The sequence below is a fragment of the Mustelus asterias genome, chromosome 5 (genome assembly GCF_964213995.1).
Source record: "Mustelus asterias chromosome 5, sMusAst1.hap1.1, whole genome shotgun sequence".
Taxonomy (NCBI): Eukaryota; Metazoa; Chordata; class Chondrichthyes; order Carcharhiniformes; family Triakidae; genus Mustelus; species Mustelus asterias.
The window spans coordinates 99,174,821-99,195,186 of record NC_135805.1 but is presented as its reverse complement, the minus strand read 5'-3'; the positions used below and the strand labels follow the sequence as shown (position 1 = coordinate 99,195,186).

The 20,366-nt window shown below is 41.7% G+C and overlaps 1 protein-coding gene across 1 annotated transcript in view; it reads left to right on the top strand.

Moving 5' to 3' along the window:
• The window catches only part of LOC144494148 (visinin-like protein 1), a 121,063-nt gene extending 107,757 nt beyond the window's left edge, over window positions 1-13,306 (top strand). The window contains exons 3-4 of the mRNA XM_078213747.1: window positions 8,682-8,897; window positions 12,408-13,306. Coding sequence (XP_078069873.1) covers window positions 8,682-8,897; window positions 12,408-12,605 — 414 coding nt within the window. The 3' untranslated portion in view covers window positions 12,606-13,306. The remainder of the gene's footprint in view (window positions 1-8,681; window positions 8,898-12,407) is intronic.
• Window positions 13,307-20,366: the final 7,060 nt, after the last annotated feature.

The window sequence follows — 20,366 nt, the reverse complement described above, 5'->3', positions numbered from 1 at the left end:
GCCTCTACCTCATCCCATCTTCTGCTTCACATAATCTCCATTTCATCCAAGAGTCTACGGACAGTATCCTATCTCACATCCATTACCTCACTGTGTGCTATATTGTCCCTCAGTCCCCCAAATGCTGCCAATTTCAAATCACATGCTTTCATGGCCTCACCCCTATCCCAGGAATCTCCCAGTTTATCAGTGCTCCGGGAATTCTGACTGTGAAATCTGGCTCCTTAACCTAAAAGTCAAAAGAAAATTGACTGGAATGCTTTGTGCATGGCTGATATGGCACACTGACTGTAAAGATTGTGGCAAGGAGGTCAGATGAGTCAGAAGGCCTGTCAGGAGAAATTCTGCTTTAGTGATGGGGGCTATCGTTGCAGTTCCTGTTGGCTTACAGCATGAGAGACATGGAGCATGGTCACGGGCATTCCGCCTCTGATCGTCGGGTAAGCGTTCTCCAAGGCGGCCTTCACGACACACGACAACGCAAAGTCGCTGAGCAGAGACTGATAGCCAAGTTCCACACACATGAGGACGGCCTCAACCGGGATCTTGGGTTCATGTCACACTATCTGTAACCCCCACAATTTGCCTGGGCTTGCAAAATCTCACTAACTGTCCTGTCTGGAGACAATACACATCTCTTTAACCTGTGCTTAACGCTCTCTCCACTCACATTGTCTGTACCTTTAAGACTTGATTACCTGTAAAGACTCGCATTCCAACCATTATTTTGTAAATTGAGTTAGTGTCTTTATATACCCTGTTTGTGAACAGAACTCCCACTCACCTGACGAAGGGGCAGCGCCACGAAAGCTAGTGGCTTTTGCTACCAAATAAACCTGTTGGACTTTAACCTGGTGTTGTGAGACTTCTTACTGTGTTCACCAAGCAGATGCAGTGATTGAGCAATGGCGCCACCTCCTACAGCTGGATCTGCAGCTGCACTGCAGGTTGAAAACAGTGCTGCCAATGACCAGCAAGGACACTGTAGCCCTCAATTTCTATGCAGGTGAATATTTCCAGGTGGGAGCAGGGGAAATCAGAAACATTTCACAAGTTGTTGTCCATTGCTGTATCAGTGAGGTGACAAAGGTCTCCATTCAGTGGGCAGCCGATCCACATCCCAATCGGACTTTGAAAGCCTTTCTGGCAGCAGGAATGCATCCGGGATCCATCTTGATGTGGCTGCCCCTTATTTTCCCACTCAGTGCAGTCCCCAAGTCCACCATTCAGGAGCCAGGAAGGCTCAGCCCATTGTTCCTAGAAACGATTGATGTATAGAAAGCGCTTAAAGAGTCACAGGGATAGTTCTAGGCTTCATAGTTGTCTACTTTATGATGACAAGCTCAATTAACTGAAATTGATTCCATAGTTGAGAAAAAGATTGAGAGAAATATGGTCAAGACCTTTGCAGTGAAAAGGAAGCTTACAAGTTACTTCATTCATACAGTGGGCGGGATTTTCCGGCTGCGCTCACCCCAGGACCGGAAAATCCTGCCTGAGGTCAATGGACCTTTGCATGGTCCGTGTCCCGCCTGCTAGGATTCCCGTGGCAGGCAGGACAGGAAAATTCCGCCCAATGAGTGAATACAAAATTAGCGCAGCTCCAGTAAATCCAGTATTAATATTCAATAAGACAGGGCGGCACAGTGGTTAGCACTGCTGCCTCACAGCGCCAGGGACCCAGGTTCAACTCCCGGCTTGGGTCACTGTTTGCGAAGTCTGCATGTTCTCCCCGTGTCTGCGTGGGTTTCCTCCGGGTGTCCAATTTCCTCCAACGTGCTGGTTAGGTGCATTGGCCATGCTAAATTCTCCCTCAGTGTACCCGAACAGGCACCAGAGTGTGGCGACGAGGGGGTTTTCACACCAACTTCATTGCAGTGTTAATGTAAGTCTATTTGTGACTAATAAAATAAACTTTAATTCTAAAATTAAAGGCCACAAGATTGCTCTTCCCACTATGTTCTGACATACTCTTGGATTCTCAGCTTTTCAATTACAATCTTTATGCACAGGTATATAGCAAATTAATTTTTTTAATGTTTATTTATTAGTCACAAGTAAGGCTTACATTAACACTGCAATGAAGTTACTGTGAAATTTCCCTAGTTGCCACAGTCCGGCGCCTGTTCGGGCCAATGCTCCTAACCGGCGCATCTTTCAAAATGTGGGAGGAAACCGGAGCACCCGGAGGAAACCCACGCAGGCACTGGGTGAACGTGCAAACTCCACACAGACAGTGACCCAAGCCGGGAATCGAACCGGGGTCCCTGGTGCTGTGAAGCAGCAGTGCTAACCACTGTGCCACCCCAATATTTAATATTAATTTTAATATTCAATAAAACTGAAGGCTTTAAGAATCAGTGTTCTGCAGAAAACAATAGTTCATGTGTTAATGTGACTCAAGGCTTGCCATCTGTGGAATGTTGTCAGAACTGACTAATACAAGCTGTAAAAGTTGAAACTGGCATGTTATCTTACATGCAACATTAACACATTGACTTGAAAAATTTCTAACTGTTGTGCTAGAACAGGTGTTAACTCGTCTCTGTTAGGGAAATGTTTTGAATGAATGCCCTATAGATTCACGTGCGTTAGCATACTGTGATTTTGAAACCTGAGAACCTGTGGATTTGAGACTAATCTTTTGGGATTAAACAAAGCATGTAATTTCCTGGAGAATGGAGAGTGCCGCAAGCACTGTCAATGTTTGTCGCGTGAGTATGCTCAGCTGATAAAACTTGGATAGCAGTGAGATCAGTGAAGGTTAAGCATGGCAGGTGTCTTGCCTTCTGTATGTCAGTCTCCAAGGAAAAGCCTTGTTTTGGAACATCATGATTCATCATCCAGGACTCAAAAAGGACCATGTCTAGTTTAATGTTTTTTCTTCTTTTCCTGATGTTCAAAAAGACATCCCAAATGACATAATTTATTTTCACAAGTACAGCCTTCTTTAAAAAAAAAGAGGCTAAAGGGGTGGAATTCTCCACCATCCCCGCCGGTGGGTTCAATGGCACCATGGGGGGTGGGGGGGGGAATTGGGCAGGGTCCTAATATCAGTTTCACACCGGTGAGAAATTCCTGCAGGATCTTGTGCTGTGCCTGGCATGGCAGATCGGGAATCCTGCTAGAGGCTGTCGTGTAACCAATTTGCATCCTGGTTTGCAGGACCAGGATGCAAATTGGTCAAGTACTGGTCTAGAATAACGTGGCATGTGGGAGTCAGGACTCAACTGAACAATGCCAGGTGCTGCCTTCAGAGTTCGGGATGGAGTGTGTCAGCAACCCTGGAGCCCGGAACTCCACAGCAATGGGTGGGGAGCATCTACAGGTGGATCGTCCAGATTCAATGCCATCGAAGAGGCCCATCTTCCAGCCTGCGAGCGCTCCTGGAGGCCATCTTCTTTCTTTCTTTGGTAGGTCAGTGATGTTAGTCGTCTTGTCAATATGGTACCCAGATATGATGGCAAGACTCTCGCTATTATGCCTGCCCCCCGCCCCTCCAACAGATTACAGCACTAAACCCCCAGGTCCATAATTAACGAGTTCAGGGTCAGAAGATATGGCATGAGGCATGATTTCTCCCCCCCCCCGCCCCCCCACTCCCCGCCACTCCGCCACTCCCCCGTCATGGGACCTAGTGCCAGTTGGGAGAATATTTATTGGTTGAATAATAAATGAGTTTGCAAAATAATAATTATTAAGTTTCTTAGTATCTGAATATTTGATATAATGGAAAGAGTTCAGTCTTGAGGTGTTTTGTTCTTGCAAAGGTCCTACACGGATCCAAATGTGCCAACCTTACATTACCTTTTCTTTAAAGAGGTTAACTTACCTGCAGAATAATTAATTCTGTGACTAAGATTGTAGGGGAGACTTTGGCCATGTGTGGTTTATCACTAGACTATTAAACTCAGCTAATGTTCTGGGGGAGCCGGGTTCGAATCCCACCATGGCAGATGGTGGAATTTGAATTCAATAAAAAATATCTGGAATTAAGAATCTACTGATGACCATGAAACCATTGTCGATTGTCGGAAAATGTTCTTTAGGGAAGGAAATCTGCCATCCTTACCTGGTCTGGCCTACATGTGACTCCAGAGTCACAGCAATGTGGTTGACCCTCAACTGCCCTTGGGCAACTAGGGATGGGCAATAAATGCTGGCCAGCCAGCGACGCCCATGTCCCATGACTGAATTTAAAAAATGAATTCCGCATTGTTATGTCTGTAACGAATTCTGTGCTTAGGTCTGTAATAATGTCTGTGTTTAGGATTGTAATGAATTCTGGGGTTGGGTTTGTAATGAATTCTAGAGTTAAGACTGTAATGTATTCCATGGTGAGTGCTTCTATTTTTATTATTTCGTGGGATGTGAGTGTCACTGGCAAGGCCAGCATTTGCTGCTGATCCCTCTTTGCCTGTGAAAAGGTGGTGTGAACCATTGCAGTCCATCTGGTGTAGGTGCACCCACTGTGCTGCATTCCATGCTTAACATTATAATGCCTTCCATGGTTGAATTACGTGGTTGCAACAAATTTTTTCATTGGTTTGTAATGAATTAGTTGATCTTGGGAGGAGAATGAACTTGGTAATGTAATTTTTCTAATGTATTTCAATTCTTTCCACATAACTATCAGTGTCCAAAGAGAGTATCCTAGAAACACGTTGGCATAAGCTAATTTCTTGGTCAATCACTTGCTAAGGCACTGTTATTGGAAAATGCTTCCAGCTCGCAAGGAGGGAAATTTTAACTCCGGATAACAGACAGGTTTGGGTGGATGGGAGGTTAATGTATTAAAAATCCGAATCTTGATCCGAATCCACCCACTTCCAATGACAAGGCAACCAACTCATTCCCACAACACAGATTGGCACTTCAAATGTTATAATGAAGCTTCAGATATTTTTCTGCATCATTTTGAATTTAACTCTGGTTTCTCTAGGTCTTGGAAAATGTGGTGGCTAAACCCTAGCAATGACTGTCAGACCCAGGAGGGTCTGTGTTCCCAGCTACTATTTGGATCCAGTTTGTCAGCTTGGATCTTACCTAAAATTGGACAAAGCTCATGGCCCAGCTGATGTCCCCAGACCTACAATTGCTCTCCCCCCCCCCCCCCCCCCCCGCAGTTCCCAGCATGCAGACTTGCTTAATCTTGAGACCTCCTCTGGGTTGCTCTCTAACTGGAAGCGAAGCTTGTCCATCAGGCTGGCTCTGGGCAGGGAAGCTGTTGAAACCCCATAACATGCAGGAATCTATGTATTCCGAGTTTACTATGCTTTACTGACTGCTACTCCCTGAAGTCACCGCCCTAGCAGGTCAAATGAGCAAAAATCCAGCCCATGCCTTTTTGGTACCACAGTCTAATTTCGCACCCTTTTGAGCTTGATTATATGCTCCCCTGCTGGTTGATTTGAAGGCGATGCTCTCAAAATCCCATTGTTCACCCACACTCGGGCGTATTGAAATCTTCATGTGACCATCAATTGGCCACTTAAGGGGTATGTTACCCCTGGCAGGGAGAGGCCCACATCATGTGGGAAGCAATTGATAACTGGTGTTAAATTGCTGTGGGGCAGCTTTTGGGATCGCAGCCGGATTTCCCCCATTTGCTGTACTTTTTAGCCTGGGCATTGGAGACTGTGGCACTTTGTGAAATCCAGTCCTTTGTGATCCAAGAGACTATGCACAATTCTTATCACTCAGCCTCTTCATTTTCTTTACAGACCTGTCTCATTCTGCAATCTAATAATAGAAAATCAAGTGAGTGCTCGTTTGACAAGTTCTTTATATGGATTCTGACTAATTGTTGCGACTGAGTTACTGAGAATTGTTGGATTTTTTGAAGACGGTTTTAGGTTTTTGAAGGGTAATAGGCCTTTATATAAAGAAAGTCTTTGCTAAAACACTTGAGCAAATGGCCTGAAATAGAACAGAAGCCATAAGGAGCACTAAGGTCAATTCTCACTTCCTTCCTCTGGTGTTAACGGGATGGTAAACAGCCTCAAAATGACCATTTGATTACTCTGCAGACTCTGAAATGCATATTTTGCTCATCTTCAGTCTCCCTTTCTTTTTTTTATATAGCTGTGATCCAAATTACATTTGAGTCATCTGTCGCTGCAGAAAAATTCTAACCTTTTTTCCAATAGTTTATTTCTATTATCAATGAGAAAGAAAGAAAATGTTATTGGAAATAATTTATATTTGCATAATTGGAAGACTAGACAGTTGGCCAGGGCGGGGGATGGGGGGGGGGTGGAATGGTGGGGAGGTAATTGTAACCCACCAAACACAATGCGGGGCGGGGGAGGAGGGAAACGGTAACTGTAACCCACCAAACACACTGCTTTTGGGGTTGGGTTAAAATGTTTAAAGCAATTTTGTCAGGAATTCAACTCACCTTGAACTTCCAATTGTACCAAAAGCAGTTTGAGGGGCAGGTGACAATTCATTCAGAGGAGGCATATCAGTCATTCAAATATGCATAGCTTCATTTTAAAATGGTTTCTACTTTCAACCAATGTTGTCCAAAACCAAGGCTGATAAAGGTCCCTTCTCATAAAATTGCTGCATTTAGGACATCACTCAGAACGATTCCTGCTGAATTCACTTTAAATTGCTAATTAATATCCATAGGGCTAGCATGTGATCCAGAATGGTGCGAACACTTTGGTTTCAATTCCTGCTCCAAGTGAGGTAGACTTGCCCTGTCCCTGAGAGTGGAAAGCAATGGCAAACCACCACTGACAAAAACTGCCAAGAAAATAGCTCAGGATGAAGCATCAGTAGACAATGACCTGCCTTCGGGTAGAGAACACATGAATGAATGGATTAATTACTATATGTTAGCGGCACGTGGGCGGCATGGTGGCATAGTGGTTAGCACTGTTGCCTCACAGCACCAGGGACCCAGGTTCGATCCCCGTGTTGGCTCACTATCTATGCAGAGTCTGCACATTCTCCTTGTGTCTGCGTGGGTTTCCTTCGGGTGCTCCGGTTTCCTCCCACAGTCTGAAAGAGGTGCTGGTTAGGTGCATTGGCCATGCTTCGTCCTCCCTCAGTGTACCCAAACAGGCACTGGAGTGTGGCGACTAGGGGATTTTCACAGTAACTTCATTGCAGTGATAATGTAAGCCTGCTTGTGACACTAATAAATACCTGCCTCAAATGGATTTAGTGAATAATAACAGAGTGGTACACATTGTCCAGCTATTTGTGGAGAATCAGAACTCACCTGTCTCTCTGCCATTCTGCAAATTGCACTTTTTTTAATGAATTGATATTTGTGAGTGCTATATAACCCTAACGATTTCAGATATGAAATGAACAGCATTTCTGGAATTTTACCTGAATTTTTTCCCCACAAAAAATTTATTTTGACATCACAGAAAACCTGCATTGGTGAAATAGCTTTTTTAAACAATCATAATTCTAAATTAAATAAAACTATCTTATAATGATCACTGCTAACCACGTTTCTTCAGTCTTACTGAATTCCTACATGATACAAAAATAGAATGCATATCTGATCCATATAATTCTTATCCTGATGTTCAAACTATCGAGTGCATCCCTATTATTCAGGAGAGTTTGTGCTGAACATTTACTTCAGGTCCTACCAATGCGCAGAAGTTTGAACTGACGTGTGGGCGTGTAATATGACTGTGGAAGGGCAAACAAAAGTGTCAGTTCTGGAGACATAAAGGTTACAAATTTTAGAACCTTACCATGTGGGAGAGATATTGGAAAAAGGTGAACAATCGTGCCATCACCTCGATCACTTCATCACTGCAGTTTTACAACTTGAGAATATGTATCCTGAGGAGATTGTATTTTAAACTATGTGGTTGTGGGGTTAAGACGGAATCTATCTGCTTAGTATTAAGGAACAGTAGAGGAGTTATTATGCTACTGTGTGTATTCTGTAGTTCACCAAAGAGTGGGAAGCGATAGAGAACATTTCAGAAAATTTACAGAAAAATGCAAGGATTAGGATAGTACGAGAACAAAGAGTGGGAGAAATTGCTGAAAGGTGTCCAAGAGGAGTTTCTTGATGAATGTGTCTCCAGCATGAGGAAGGAAGTGGTGCTAGATAGATCCAGTTCCGGGGATCTAAGTGGGGCAAGTGGAAGTCTGGGAGCATCTGGGAAACGATGATCATAATTTCATCAGATCCATAATAGCTTTGGAAACAGACTAAGAACAATTAAACATATAATAGAGCTAACTTCGGTGAGTTGTAAAGGGAACTGGCTAAGTATTACAATATATTATAATGACCTAGACTTTGATTTGATTTATTATTGTCACATGTTTACAGTGAAAAATATTGTTTCTTGCGTGCTATACAGACAAAGCATACCGTTTGTAGAGAAGGAGAGTGTAGACTTGGGTATACATGGCATAATTTCAAAGTTTGCAGATGACACCTAACTTGGAAATCTAGTAGACAGTGAGTATAGTAGCTGATTCCAGGTGGACATAGAAATGGCAGATGAAATTTAATGCAGAAAAGTGAGAAGCGATATACTTTGGTAGGAAGAATGAGAAAAGGCAATATAAATTAAATGATACAATTATAAATGGGGTGCAGGAGCAGAGAGTTTTGAGGGTGTACTTAAAATGAAATAGAATTCTGGTTTGAAATTTTAACTTAATGCATGCATTCTTTTTCTCTGCAGTTTTTCCCTTATGGAGATGCATCCAAGTTCGCCCAGCATGCCTTTAGAACCTTTGACAAAAACGGTGATGGGACAATCGACTTCAGAGAGTTTATTTGCGCTCTCTCTATTACTTCAAGAGGCAGCTTTGAACAGAAGCTAAATTGGGCCTTCAATATGTATGATTTAGATGGTGATGGTAAAATTACAAGAGTGGAAATGTTGGAGATCATAGAGGTAAGGAAATATGTCACTAATTTCTGCTCTTTATATTCACTGACCTGTACAATCACAGCCCTGTCTGACGTCAAATGCAAAGCCATGAGGGATGCCATCTTACCTTGCGATTTAAATAGAAATCTACCAGTGTTAAACACATGGAACAGAAAAATGATCGTTTTTCAATATTTTGGTGTTCAGAAAATATTTTTTTAAAAGGAAAACCGCACGAGTGATCTGTTTATAATATCAATTGCTTCATCAATCCACAGTGGAAAAATGGGAAAATAAACTATCAACTGCATGGCAGTAATAACATTGATATCACAATGTATTTTGATTCCTTTATGAATTCTGAGCCACTATTATTGAGGTAAAGTTTTGGCTTGGGAGCCTGCCCACCAGTCCATATCCTGGAAATTCAGTGAGGTACTGTGGATGATTTTCAAGCCATATGATCAGAAAGGTATGTACTATTTTGCCTGAAGCTCATATAGAGTTTATAGCAGAAAAGGATTCCCACCTACAACATAAAAGTTGGCAAATTCCTTACAGTTATATAAAATGTTGGTTAGGCCGCATTTGGAATACTGTGTCCAATTCTGATCACCACACTACCAGAAGGGCGTGGAGGCTTTGGACAGAGTATTGAAAAGGTTTACCAGGATGTTGCCTGGTATGGAGGGTATTAGCTACGAGGAAAGATTGAATAAACTGGGATTGTTCTCCCTGGAAAGACGGAGACTGAGGGAAGTTTATAAAATTATATGGGGCATATAGGGTGAACAGTTGGAAGCTTTTTCCCTGGGCAGAAATGACAATTACAAGGAGGCACAAGTTCAAGGTAAGGGGGGAAAGGTTCAGTAGAGATGTGGGGGGTGAGTTTTTTGCACAGAAGCTGATGGTGGCCTGGAATGCACTGCCAAGTGAGGTGGTTGAGGCAGATATGTTAGCGACAATTAAGACTTATCTGGATAAACACCTGAACAAATGGGGAATAGAAGGATACAGGTGGTTGGTCTAGATAGGACAATGTGATCGGCAGGCTTGGAGGGCCAAAGGGCCTGTTCCTGTGCTGTGCTGTTCTTTGTTCGCACTCCAAGAGCCTCAAATCAGAAAACTATCCTGTTATAGAATTAGGAACATGGGTCAAAGAAGCTGCCCATTATGCCTCCTTTCATTTAGTCCTTTTCACAAGAAAATCTGCTGGCCAATGTGAGACATCTGATTTCTGTGCAAATTAAACCTGGCTTGTATGTATTTTGTGACACCTTGTTTCCCATACCCATATAAATGCATGGCTGTTTGGACTTGATGTGGAAATGCCGGCATTGGACTGGGGTAAACACAGTAAGAAGTCTCACAACACCAGGTTAAAGTCCAGCAGGTTTATTTGGCAGCAAAAGCCACTAGCTTTCGGAGCGCCGCCCCTTCGTCAGGCAAGTGGGAGTTCTGTTCACAAACAGAATATATGCCCTGTTTGGGAACAGAACTCCCACTTACCTGATGAAGGAGCAGCGCTCCGAAAGCTAGTGGCTTTTGCTACCAAATAAACCTGTTGGACTTTAACCTGGTGTTGTGAGACTTCTTACTGTGTTTGGACTTGCCCAGCCTTTAAGAATTGGATTTTTTCCACTATTGATTGGAAAATGAGATAATAGTTTCATCTGTATGTTTCGAGATGCATTGTATCCTTTTCTTGTTAGTGCATTACATTTTCACAAAATAATTACACATGAAGAAGGATACACTGGACCTTCATTCATCCAAAATAGCTGTCAGGTCCCCCAGTTAGTATGCAACAGCTTTCAATTAGTTCCTAAGTGATTTGAGTTTTCAAATCCACTTTTCAATTCCATTTCATATGTTGGATTATTCCTGGGGTGAAGAGAAAGTCCCTGCTAGCAGTCTTAAATTTGCCTGTAGCATCTTGTGCTGCTCCCTTGAAATTATTTAAAGCAGTTTTTCAAATTTAACCTTGTAAATTTGAAAAACCTTTAACCTAGATCATCCCTTGGGTAGAATTTAGACAGAGCCTAAAATTGGGTGAGATTCAAAGAATGCAGTGATAGTGAACCTGATCAGAGAGACCCATAGAGCTTCATCAGTTGGCGCTGAGGCCTCATCATCATAAATCTAATGAGCTGCGGGTGCCAATCAGACACTGTGGCTCAGTTTGCTGGGCAAGAATTGGCAACTTTGGTTAGTGTCAAGGTCCACAGGTAGGTCCAGGCAGCAAGGGGTAGGGGTGGGGAGGTGAGTGGGATGGAATGGGTGTGAGGAGCAGGCATGAAAGGCAACTGATTGATTGAGATTGATTGTTATGATTAGTCAACAACTCAACCATTATCCTGTGACTACCAGGATTGTGAACTAGATAGACTGTAGTCATTTTAGTCATCTAGCAAAGCCCATGTTCCTATGTTAGATCATTACTTGCCCTAGGGCCCTGCATTGTACCTCCACATTGGATTTACTTTTAACCGACACTTTAGGGTGATTTTCAAGCTGTGGCTTAAATAAGAATGAAGTTAGTCGCTGTGCTGCCTTCCTGTTGGTGCTGGGGTAAGGCCTCAGGCATTTGAATAAAATTGGCCTTGCTCCATCATGAGAAAAGTTCAGTTGAGTGAAGAACACAAGCTTATTTTTAATCCCTTCATAGAAAACAAAACTTTATTAGCATCATTACAGCATTGAGCAATTATATTTCTCTGATTATACACAGCCTATTGAAGACAAATAAGCATATGATTTATGTCAATGGAATTCTAAGTTCACCTGCTGAGAGATGCAAAAGAGTGACTCATCCTCTATCTGCTCTCCCTCCTAGTGGGAAAGTGACTGGCTTCCACTTAGCCTTTGCCTTTTCAGAAAGAGAACTTTATGTGTTAAGGGAAAGCAGGTGTGAACTTAAATTCCACTGGTCTGTGTCACAAAAAATGAACGCTCCACTATGCAGGCTCTATATAGAATTATAGTGCGAAACTATAATGCAATTCTATCTCAATATCCTGTTGAAATTCAGAAACAAATCAACTTTTGCTGTCAGAAATCAAGTGTTAAACATTAATAACTCCCTTGCTAGCATCTGTTATTCTATTCTTAAATTCACTTAATACCTCAAGCTTGGTAAGGGTTGAAATCTGATTCATTGCATACAATTACATAAAACGTACAGCACAGAAACAGGCCGTTCCACTCAGCAGGTTAGTGATGGTGGTTATGCTCCACACAAACCTCCTCCCATCCTATTTCACCTGACCCTCTCAACAGAACTTTTTCCTCCGGGTGCTCCGGTTTCCTCCCACAGTCGAAAGATGTGCAGGTTAGGTTAATTGACCATGCTAAATTGACCCTTAGTGTTAGGGAGTCTAGCAGGGTACATGGGTTATGGGGATAGGGCCTGGGTGGGATTGTTGTCGGTGCAGGCTTGATGGTCCGAATGGCCTCCTTATGCACTGTAGGGATTCTATAATTCTTTATGATTTTCGCTTTCAATTAAATCTTTTTTTTTTGCTTTCCATGAAGGCTATTTATAAAATGGTGGGAACTGTCATAATGATGAAAATGAACGAAGATGGTTTGACGCCAGAACAGCGAGTTGACAAGATTTTCAGTAAGATGGATAAGAACAATGATGACCAGATCACACTGGATGAATTCAAAGAAGCGGCAAAGAGTGACCCTTCGATTGTGTTACTCCTGCAATGTGACATTCAGAAATGAGCCATCAATAATGCATATAATGGACTGCACAAAATTCAAATGTTTCATTCAGTTTGCAGCTACATCCACACACACACAAAAACAAAGTGCTTGGACTACCTTTAAATGGACTTGCTTCTTGTGTTGAAACACTTGTGTGCATGAGAATGTCATATGCAAAAAAAAAGTTTAAATTAATATAAAAACTGCCAAAAGTGAAGTGTGCGCAATTTCATTACCATCTTAAATTCATTCCTCGGAGGCCTGTGCATCAGTATCGTGTTGCATTAAAATAAGCTATTATTGTTCATGTTCCACTGGAGCTTGCAATGTGTTTCACTTACTGGGAATGAAATGGAAATCCCATGTCAAAGTATCTGTTTATAATAAATCATTTCTCTTTCCTCTAACCATGGTAGCAGATCTGAGACATAAATTTTTGAAAATATTGGCAATGGATTATTTAATCAGAAAACAGCATGCATTACACAGATCTGGTTTGCTTAACATAAATGAATGGAATCTGTGTCCAGTTAAGTTTTTCCCCTCAATTCTTGGAACCCTGAAAAATCATAAGATACAGGACTACATACCTCAGAACACTGCAGCAATATTTAGCAGAAAATGGATTCAGCATTTATAATTAGCATCTTACTCAAACATGGCGCTCAAGAAATTTTTCAACAGACAAGAAGATTTCGTAGGAACAGTGAACATTTAAGAATACCCATTGGTAAGTGTTTCTGACCTTAGTTTAGATTTTTCCTGCAATACCCAAAGTAGCAACTCCACATTACAAATTGTCACCAGCTACAAGGAAATACGATAGCAAATTTTTAAACTGTTTTTACAGCTTTTCCACATGCACCTTATTGGCAATTGAGATTTATATTCATAGAAATCCTATAAGCATTTTGATTGATGTCATTACAGAGAGAAGAAAAATGTCCGACTGTATTAGTAAGTTTTAAGACACGAAACACACTATCCTTTTTAAAAAGGGAGAAATAGACAAAATGAAGGCCAAGTTTTGTTTACTACTTATATGTGCGAGTTAAGAAGTTCTGCTTGTGATCTAATGTCAATTCTAGGACTACTGTACCATAATTTGTGACTCACTCGGAAACAATTGGATTCGTTCTTGACAATACAGTTTCCCAACATTCTCCCTTGCATTGCTAAACCGATCTAAAGGGGAAGTATACTCTACACAAGTGTCCCATAAACATCTGTCATAAAAGGGAAAGATCTAGCGCTTCATATTATCTCAGACATCCTGGTCACTACTGTTTTAGGCTTTTGGACAATTACCATAGGTAATTGTGACTTCCTCCACAATGTATGAAGTGTTCAGATGAAAACCTCCATTCATATTGTTATTGTAGCAAAACACAAAGTTACTATTTATATTTTAAATTTCCACCTCTGTAACACCACCAACTCTGCTCCTACCTCAGTTCATCTGCTGTTGAAACCCTCATCCATGCCTTTGTTACCTCTAGACTTGACCATCTTGTTGGATACCTGGCTGACCTCCCATGTTCTGGCCTCCATAAACTCAATAAGCAGCAGGTCAGCTACTTGTGACCTTACTTATACCATGTCCTGTTCATTCATCACGCCTATGCTTGATGATTTACATTGTCTCCCAGTTAAGCAACAGCACAATTTTAAAATTCTAATCTTACTTTTATTTCACCCATGGCCTCCCCTCTCTATCTCTGTAACCTCCCCACAACTCTGGGTTATTTGCACTCCTCCAATTCTGGCCTCTTGTGCATCCCCAATGTAATTGTTCCATCACTGGTGGCTGTATCTTCAGTTGCTGAGGTCCAAAGCTCTGGAAGTTCGAGGGAGAACTCTCTGGCTTCCTATTTTTCTATCCTCCTTTAAGACACTCCTTTAAAACTCTTTTTCCACACTTCAGCCATTGTTCCTAACATCCCATTACATGACTTGCTCTAACACCCCCTAAAGCACTTTGGGACATTTTGCTCTATATATGCAAGTAGTTGTGTAACTCGGGGGTTGACATTCTGCTTCTATGTGCCATTGCCATAAAGAAATGCTGAGGGCAAGGACCTTGTGCTACAACGTGCTCTGTATGTGTTGCAATTCGAGAGACGCAAGAGATTTATACTGATGTGTGACACGAGCCTCAGTAAAGTGTGGATAAAATGTAAATGGAGGCACACTTTGCAGTTTTGACTCTTCCACTGGTTTGAGCTGGGGATTCACAGTCCGGGGCTACATCTTTGAAAGATGACACATTGGAGTTGTCAGCTGTTATAAAAGCGTGCAAAAAATTCCTGCTAACTTTCTCAAAGCTGCGCGTTCAACTGGTGAGTTTTTGTTTGTGACCTCTCAGTTTTTCTTTGTTATATTTGTTGTTTTATGGTGTACTTTAATCTAGATTTTTAAAAACTTTTTTTGTCCCCTTTTACCATTGACTACACAAGGGAGTTTTACTATAATAGTTCACAGTTAATGCTCGTGTGACAACCAGTTCTTTAAAAATTCCTCTTGCCCTCACAAACTAGAGGATAACAAGCATTTTCAGAGCCTTCATATAAATTGTCCAGACCAGTGTAGCCTTAGCACCTTGGGAAAGTCAGCAGAGATGTGCATTTGACCTGTGTCTTTGGCCAGACAGGCATTTCTGCACCCAAAGGATTACATTGTCCAGGTAGTGTCTGATCACATTAGTTGCCGTGAGTTATTGGAGCCCACACACAATGATAAACTGGTGCACAACTTGCATGCCAGTTTGGTGTCAGTAAATTACCATGAAAGCAGTTTGGTTTATTCTAAACTTAAAAAGATATCTGGCTTTAACAATTCAGAGGCTTACAAAGTTTTGGATTCTATCAAAGAGATATGTTTTTACAGAAACATAGAAGATAGGAGCAGGATGAGGCCATTTGGCCCTTCGAGCCTGCTCTGCCATTCATTATGATCATGGCTCATCATCCAACTCAATAGCCTAATCCTGCTTTTTCCCCATAACCTTTGATCCCATTTGCCCCAAGTTCTATATCCAGCTGCCTCTTGAATACATTCAATGTTTTGGCACCAACTACTTCCTGTGGTAATGAATTCCACACTTTGGGTGAAGAAATGTCTCCTCACCTCCGACCTAAATGGTCTACGCTGAATCCTCAGACTGTGACCCCTGGCTCTGGACTCCCCCACCATTGGGAACATGCTCCCTGCATCTGTCCTGTCCAGACCTGTTAGAATTTTATAAGTCTCTATGAGATCCTCCCTCATTCATCTGAACTCCTGTGAAAACAATCCTAACCTGGTCAACCTCTCCCCATAAATCAGTCCCGCCATTCTCGGAATCAGCTTGGTAAACCTTCACTGCACTCCCTCGAGAGCAAGAACATCCTCCCTCAGAAAAGGAGACCAAAACTGCACACAATACTCTAGCTGTGGCCTCACCAAGGCCCTGTATAATTGCAACAACACATCCCTGCTCCTGTACTCAAAACCTCTCACAATGAAGGCCAATGTGCCATTTGCTGCCTTTACCGCCTGCTGCACCTGCATGTTTACCTTCAGTGACTGTTGCACAAGGACACCCAGGACCACTGCAAACTCCCCTTTCCCAATTTACAGCCGTTCAGATAGTAATCTGCTTTCTTGTTTTTGCTTCCAAACTGAATAACCTCACACTTATCCAAATTATACTGCATCTGCCATTGATTTGCCCACTCACCCAACCTGTCCAGATCATTCTCAAGGATCTCTGCATCCTCGTCACAGTTCACCCTCCCACCCAACTTGGAATCATCTGCAAACTTTGAGATGTTACATTTTGTTCCCTCATCCAAATCATTCATATATATTGTGAATAGCTGGGGTCCCAGCACTGATCCCTGTGGCACCCCACTAGTTACTGCCTGCCAATTTGAAAAGCACTCATTAATTCCTACTCTTTGTTTCCTCTCTGCCAACCAGTTTTCTATCCATCTCAATACACTTCTTCCAATCCCATGCGCTTTTCCTAAATTAAACATATGCATGAGATGCAAAAAAAAAAGACTTGTAAAGGTATTTGAGAGGTTTGGTATGAGTGAGTTCATGTGAAAATGCACAACCTGCAAGGAGTCTTTGGGCCATGCAGAGGATACATGGTACTGCTGGGTCATGCTTCCTTGTTGAACTTTGTTAATTGAAATCTCTTCTATTGTGTACATGATGTTGGGCATGCTTATCACCTACAGACAAAAAACTGTATATTGCCGTTCTCTGGGAATGGTGCCTTTCAGTGTAAAATTTGGCAATTCACATTATGAAACCACACACCCAGTTAGACAGGAGATCAAGTGCTGTAACACTGTGTCCACAGAATCTTACTTGTAACATTGAACTTCTCTTTATTTCATTTCTGCCTAATGATTCTTTTTCCTTTAGTCATGACGAGGCTTGAAAAATATCTTAATTTCATTTTGAAACTTGACGAACACCAAAATAAATATTTGTCCCACTCTGCAGGCAGTCCCTTTAAGAGTGCACATCCCTTTAATATGGAGCTGCTGGTTGCAATGCCCATTGGCTCCATTGATTTGGCTCCGGGCAGGAGGTTAAGCTATCTTGGCAGCTGTGAAAATAAACCAGTGGAAAATTCAGAGCAGTATACCTGCCTGCTGCATTGGTATGTGTTGATCCAGTAATTAACTGTGCTGGAACTTCAGCCTAATTAAGACAAGTTCAACACAACATGCTCACTTCCAGATTGTCTAATAGAAATTCTAAATCAAGTTTAAAAAAAGGTTTAATGCAAAAACATGATTTCATGTCACATCTTTAGAATATACTTCCCTTTAAAGACTGTTTATTGATTGGTAATTAAGAGCTTTGAATGCAAAAACATGACCACATTAAACTAAATGCTCAAAAGTTATAGCTTTAAAACTAACAAGTCATCTTTAAAACAATGGAGCGCACAACAGAAATGTGAGATTGTTCTGCACAAAGTTTCGATATGGGGCTCGCAGCAGGTAAGACTGCTAGTGGTAGTGAGAAATCGGAAAATTTGAAACTTTAAAAAAATCTATTTTTTACTTAACCACAGGACAATGATTTATCTATTCTGGCAAAAAGGTTAATGAATAAAGCTTACCAAACCTTACTTACCCTGTTATGTATGCAATGTAAACAAAATGTTGGTAAAAGTGTTCGGTGCAGTACCTAAATGTTTGTTATGGCTTTTATAAATGTCATGAATCGATACATAAATCATTAATATATCTTCGAAATGAAATTGTGCAGAAAACAAAACCCAGAACTGTTAAAATGAAATTGTGCTACTACGTGAAACAAATAAAACAGTGGCATGGACATACTTTACCATGAAAATTATATTTGTCATTTCTTCTTGTTAATTTACTCAGATTTAAAACACGTAAAGATCCAGCCCTATAATTAAAAATCTTGCATCATGTGCAGTCAGTGTCACACCTCTCAAAGGTATTATACCTGCAGGACATTACATGACAAAGATTGGTTCAAATAACTAGTATGTTAAATAACCAATTAAGTATCCGTACATGAATTAGGAGTAAATATATATTTGTCATATAGATAACAAAAATGAGGAATGAGTAAGCAGGAAAACATCGAGCAATTGGTTTTTCTATCTTCTCCAAGTATCAGCCATGACCTAGCAAATACCACAGAGCTGATCAATGAAAATACCTAAGTATTTTGTCCAATGTCTTGACTACATCGAGATGGACAACTTCACAGTTGGGAAGTGGTGGAATGAGATAGCTTCCCACTGATGTGACATGATCCATACTTGGTTAGTAGGGTAAGATCCTGGAGACTAAAAGGATGTCATCACCGTGCCCCCGCTGCCCTCCCCCCCCCCCCCCCCCCCCCCCCCCCCCCCCCCCCCCCCACCCCCCCATGTCCCCCCCAACCCATTGTAGAACAGGAAAATCCAGGCAGTGATTGCTGTAGCATTCAAGACCAAAGGTTCGAGAGTACTTATTCACAGCCATTATGGATCGAGAGGAGGCAACTATTACATATGCAGGGATTTTGAGACTTGCCTTCTATTGCCTTCAGGTCCACTGCCACCTTTCCCTTCATAGTCGCGATAGAAGGCAGAGGCAACACAGTGAGGAGGGATTTGGGTAAAGAGCTATAAACAGTCCTACCACTTGCGCAGTTGATGAGGGAGAGGTGGCTGGCAGTCTTTCCAATACCAGCAGGGGAGTGGAGAACACAGGTTCCATCACTCCATTTTGCCCCCTTTATCCACCGCTATCTCACTGTGAAGTAAAATCCACCCCATTGTTTCCTCAGCCAGTTGACCATACACCAGTAAAACCTTACATTTCTAGCAAACTCGGAAACTGTAATATACAGTAATGTACATCTATAAATATGTAAGTGCCATGAGGTTTGAGGCACTTTGAGGGAAATATTCTGACTTAGTCTGGTGGCAGGGAATGTTGCCCATCTCGGGCACATTTCACAATTTACAAGTGTGCTGCTTCTATGATGGCGAGTCATAAAATCACCCCCTCTGACTGCCCAGTATTAACGTCCATTTTCTACAGATAGCATTTGTGACTCTTTATTCTTCTATTATTTGTGTGTCTCTATATCCCAAATGATCACAGGATTCCACCAATATAGTTACAAACAATTCCTATCCTATCAAAGTGATTTCACAAGCCACAATGCTACAATCATGTCAACAGACTGCGTGGAATGACAATTTTTCAACAAAATAAAAGTGAGAAAAAGATCAAATAATTTGCCTTGCAATTCATCCCACACTTCCTGCATGTTATAGACACAAAATAAAATTGTCCTGAACAATGTGATTACAAGTTGCATTAACTTCCAGAATAAAAGAATAATCTAGATATTACTGACAATCACTAAATAAACAGATCACAACATTTTTCTGTATTCATTCGTGGAACATGGGCGACACTGGCTGGCCAGAATTTATTGCCCATCCCCAGTTGCCCTTGAACTGAGTGAGTGATTGCTAGGCCATTTCAGAGAGCAATTGAGAGTCAACCACATTGCTGTGGCTCTGGAGTCACACGTAGGCCAGGTGTCACATGTAGGCATGTGACACCTGTAGATGACAAATTTTCTTTCCAAAAGGACGTTAGCGGACCAGATGGGTTTTTCCAACAATCGACAATGGTTTCATGGTCAGCAGTAGATTCTTAATTCCAGATATTTTTTATTGAATTCAAATTCCACCATCTGATGTGGCGGGATTCGAATCCAGGTCCCCAGAAAATTAGCTGAGTTCTTGGATTAGTTGTCTAGCAATAATACCACTCGGCCACCGCCTCCCCTTCATATTTAATTAGTTCTGTACTAAAGAATTGCTAAGACAGAAGAAAACATACTTGTCTCTTACTGCGATGTGCCCCCCACCACCCTGGTCTCTGCCAGTATCCTCGAACATCTATTTACCCCACTTTAAAAAACTTTAAAATTCCGTGAATAAATATCTGTTTATTTAATCATCTGAGTCTTCTGGTTCATCTTGAGAAGCAAAGGATAACGTAATCTGTCCTTTTTCAGGGTCCTGCATCCAAAGGATTCTGATAAGGCAACCATCAGGCAAAAAAAAGAATAATTCGAAAGCACTTCTCCAAATCAAACACAAGTCCAAGCTATTTTTTTTAATCTGAAGCAATTTCAGGATTCAAATGATTTCACTGATCTGGCGCAGCAGGCAGGAATTGTCATTTATCTGAAGTGGGTGCTTGTCACCTGGCTTCACTCTGCATCTCA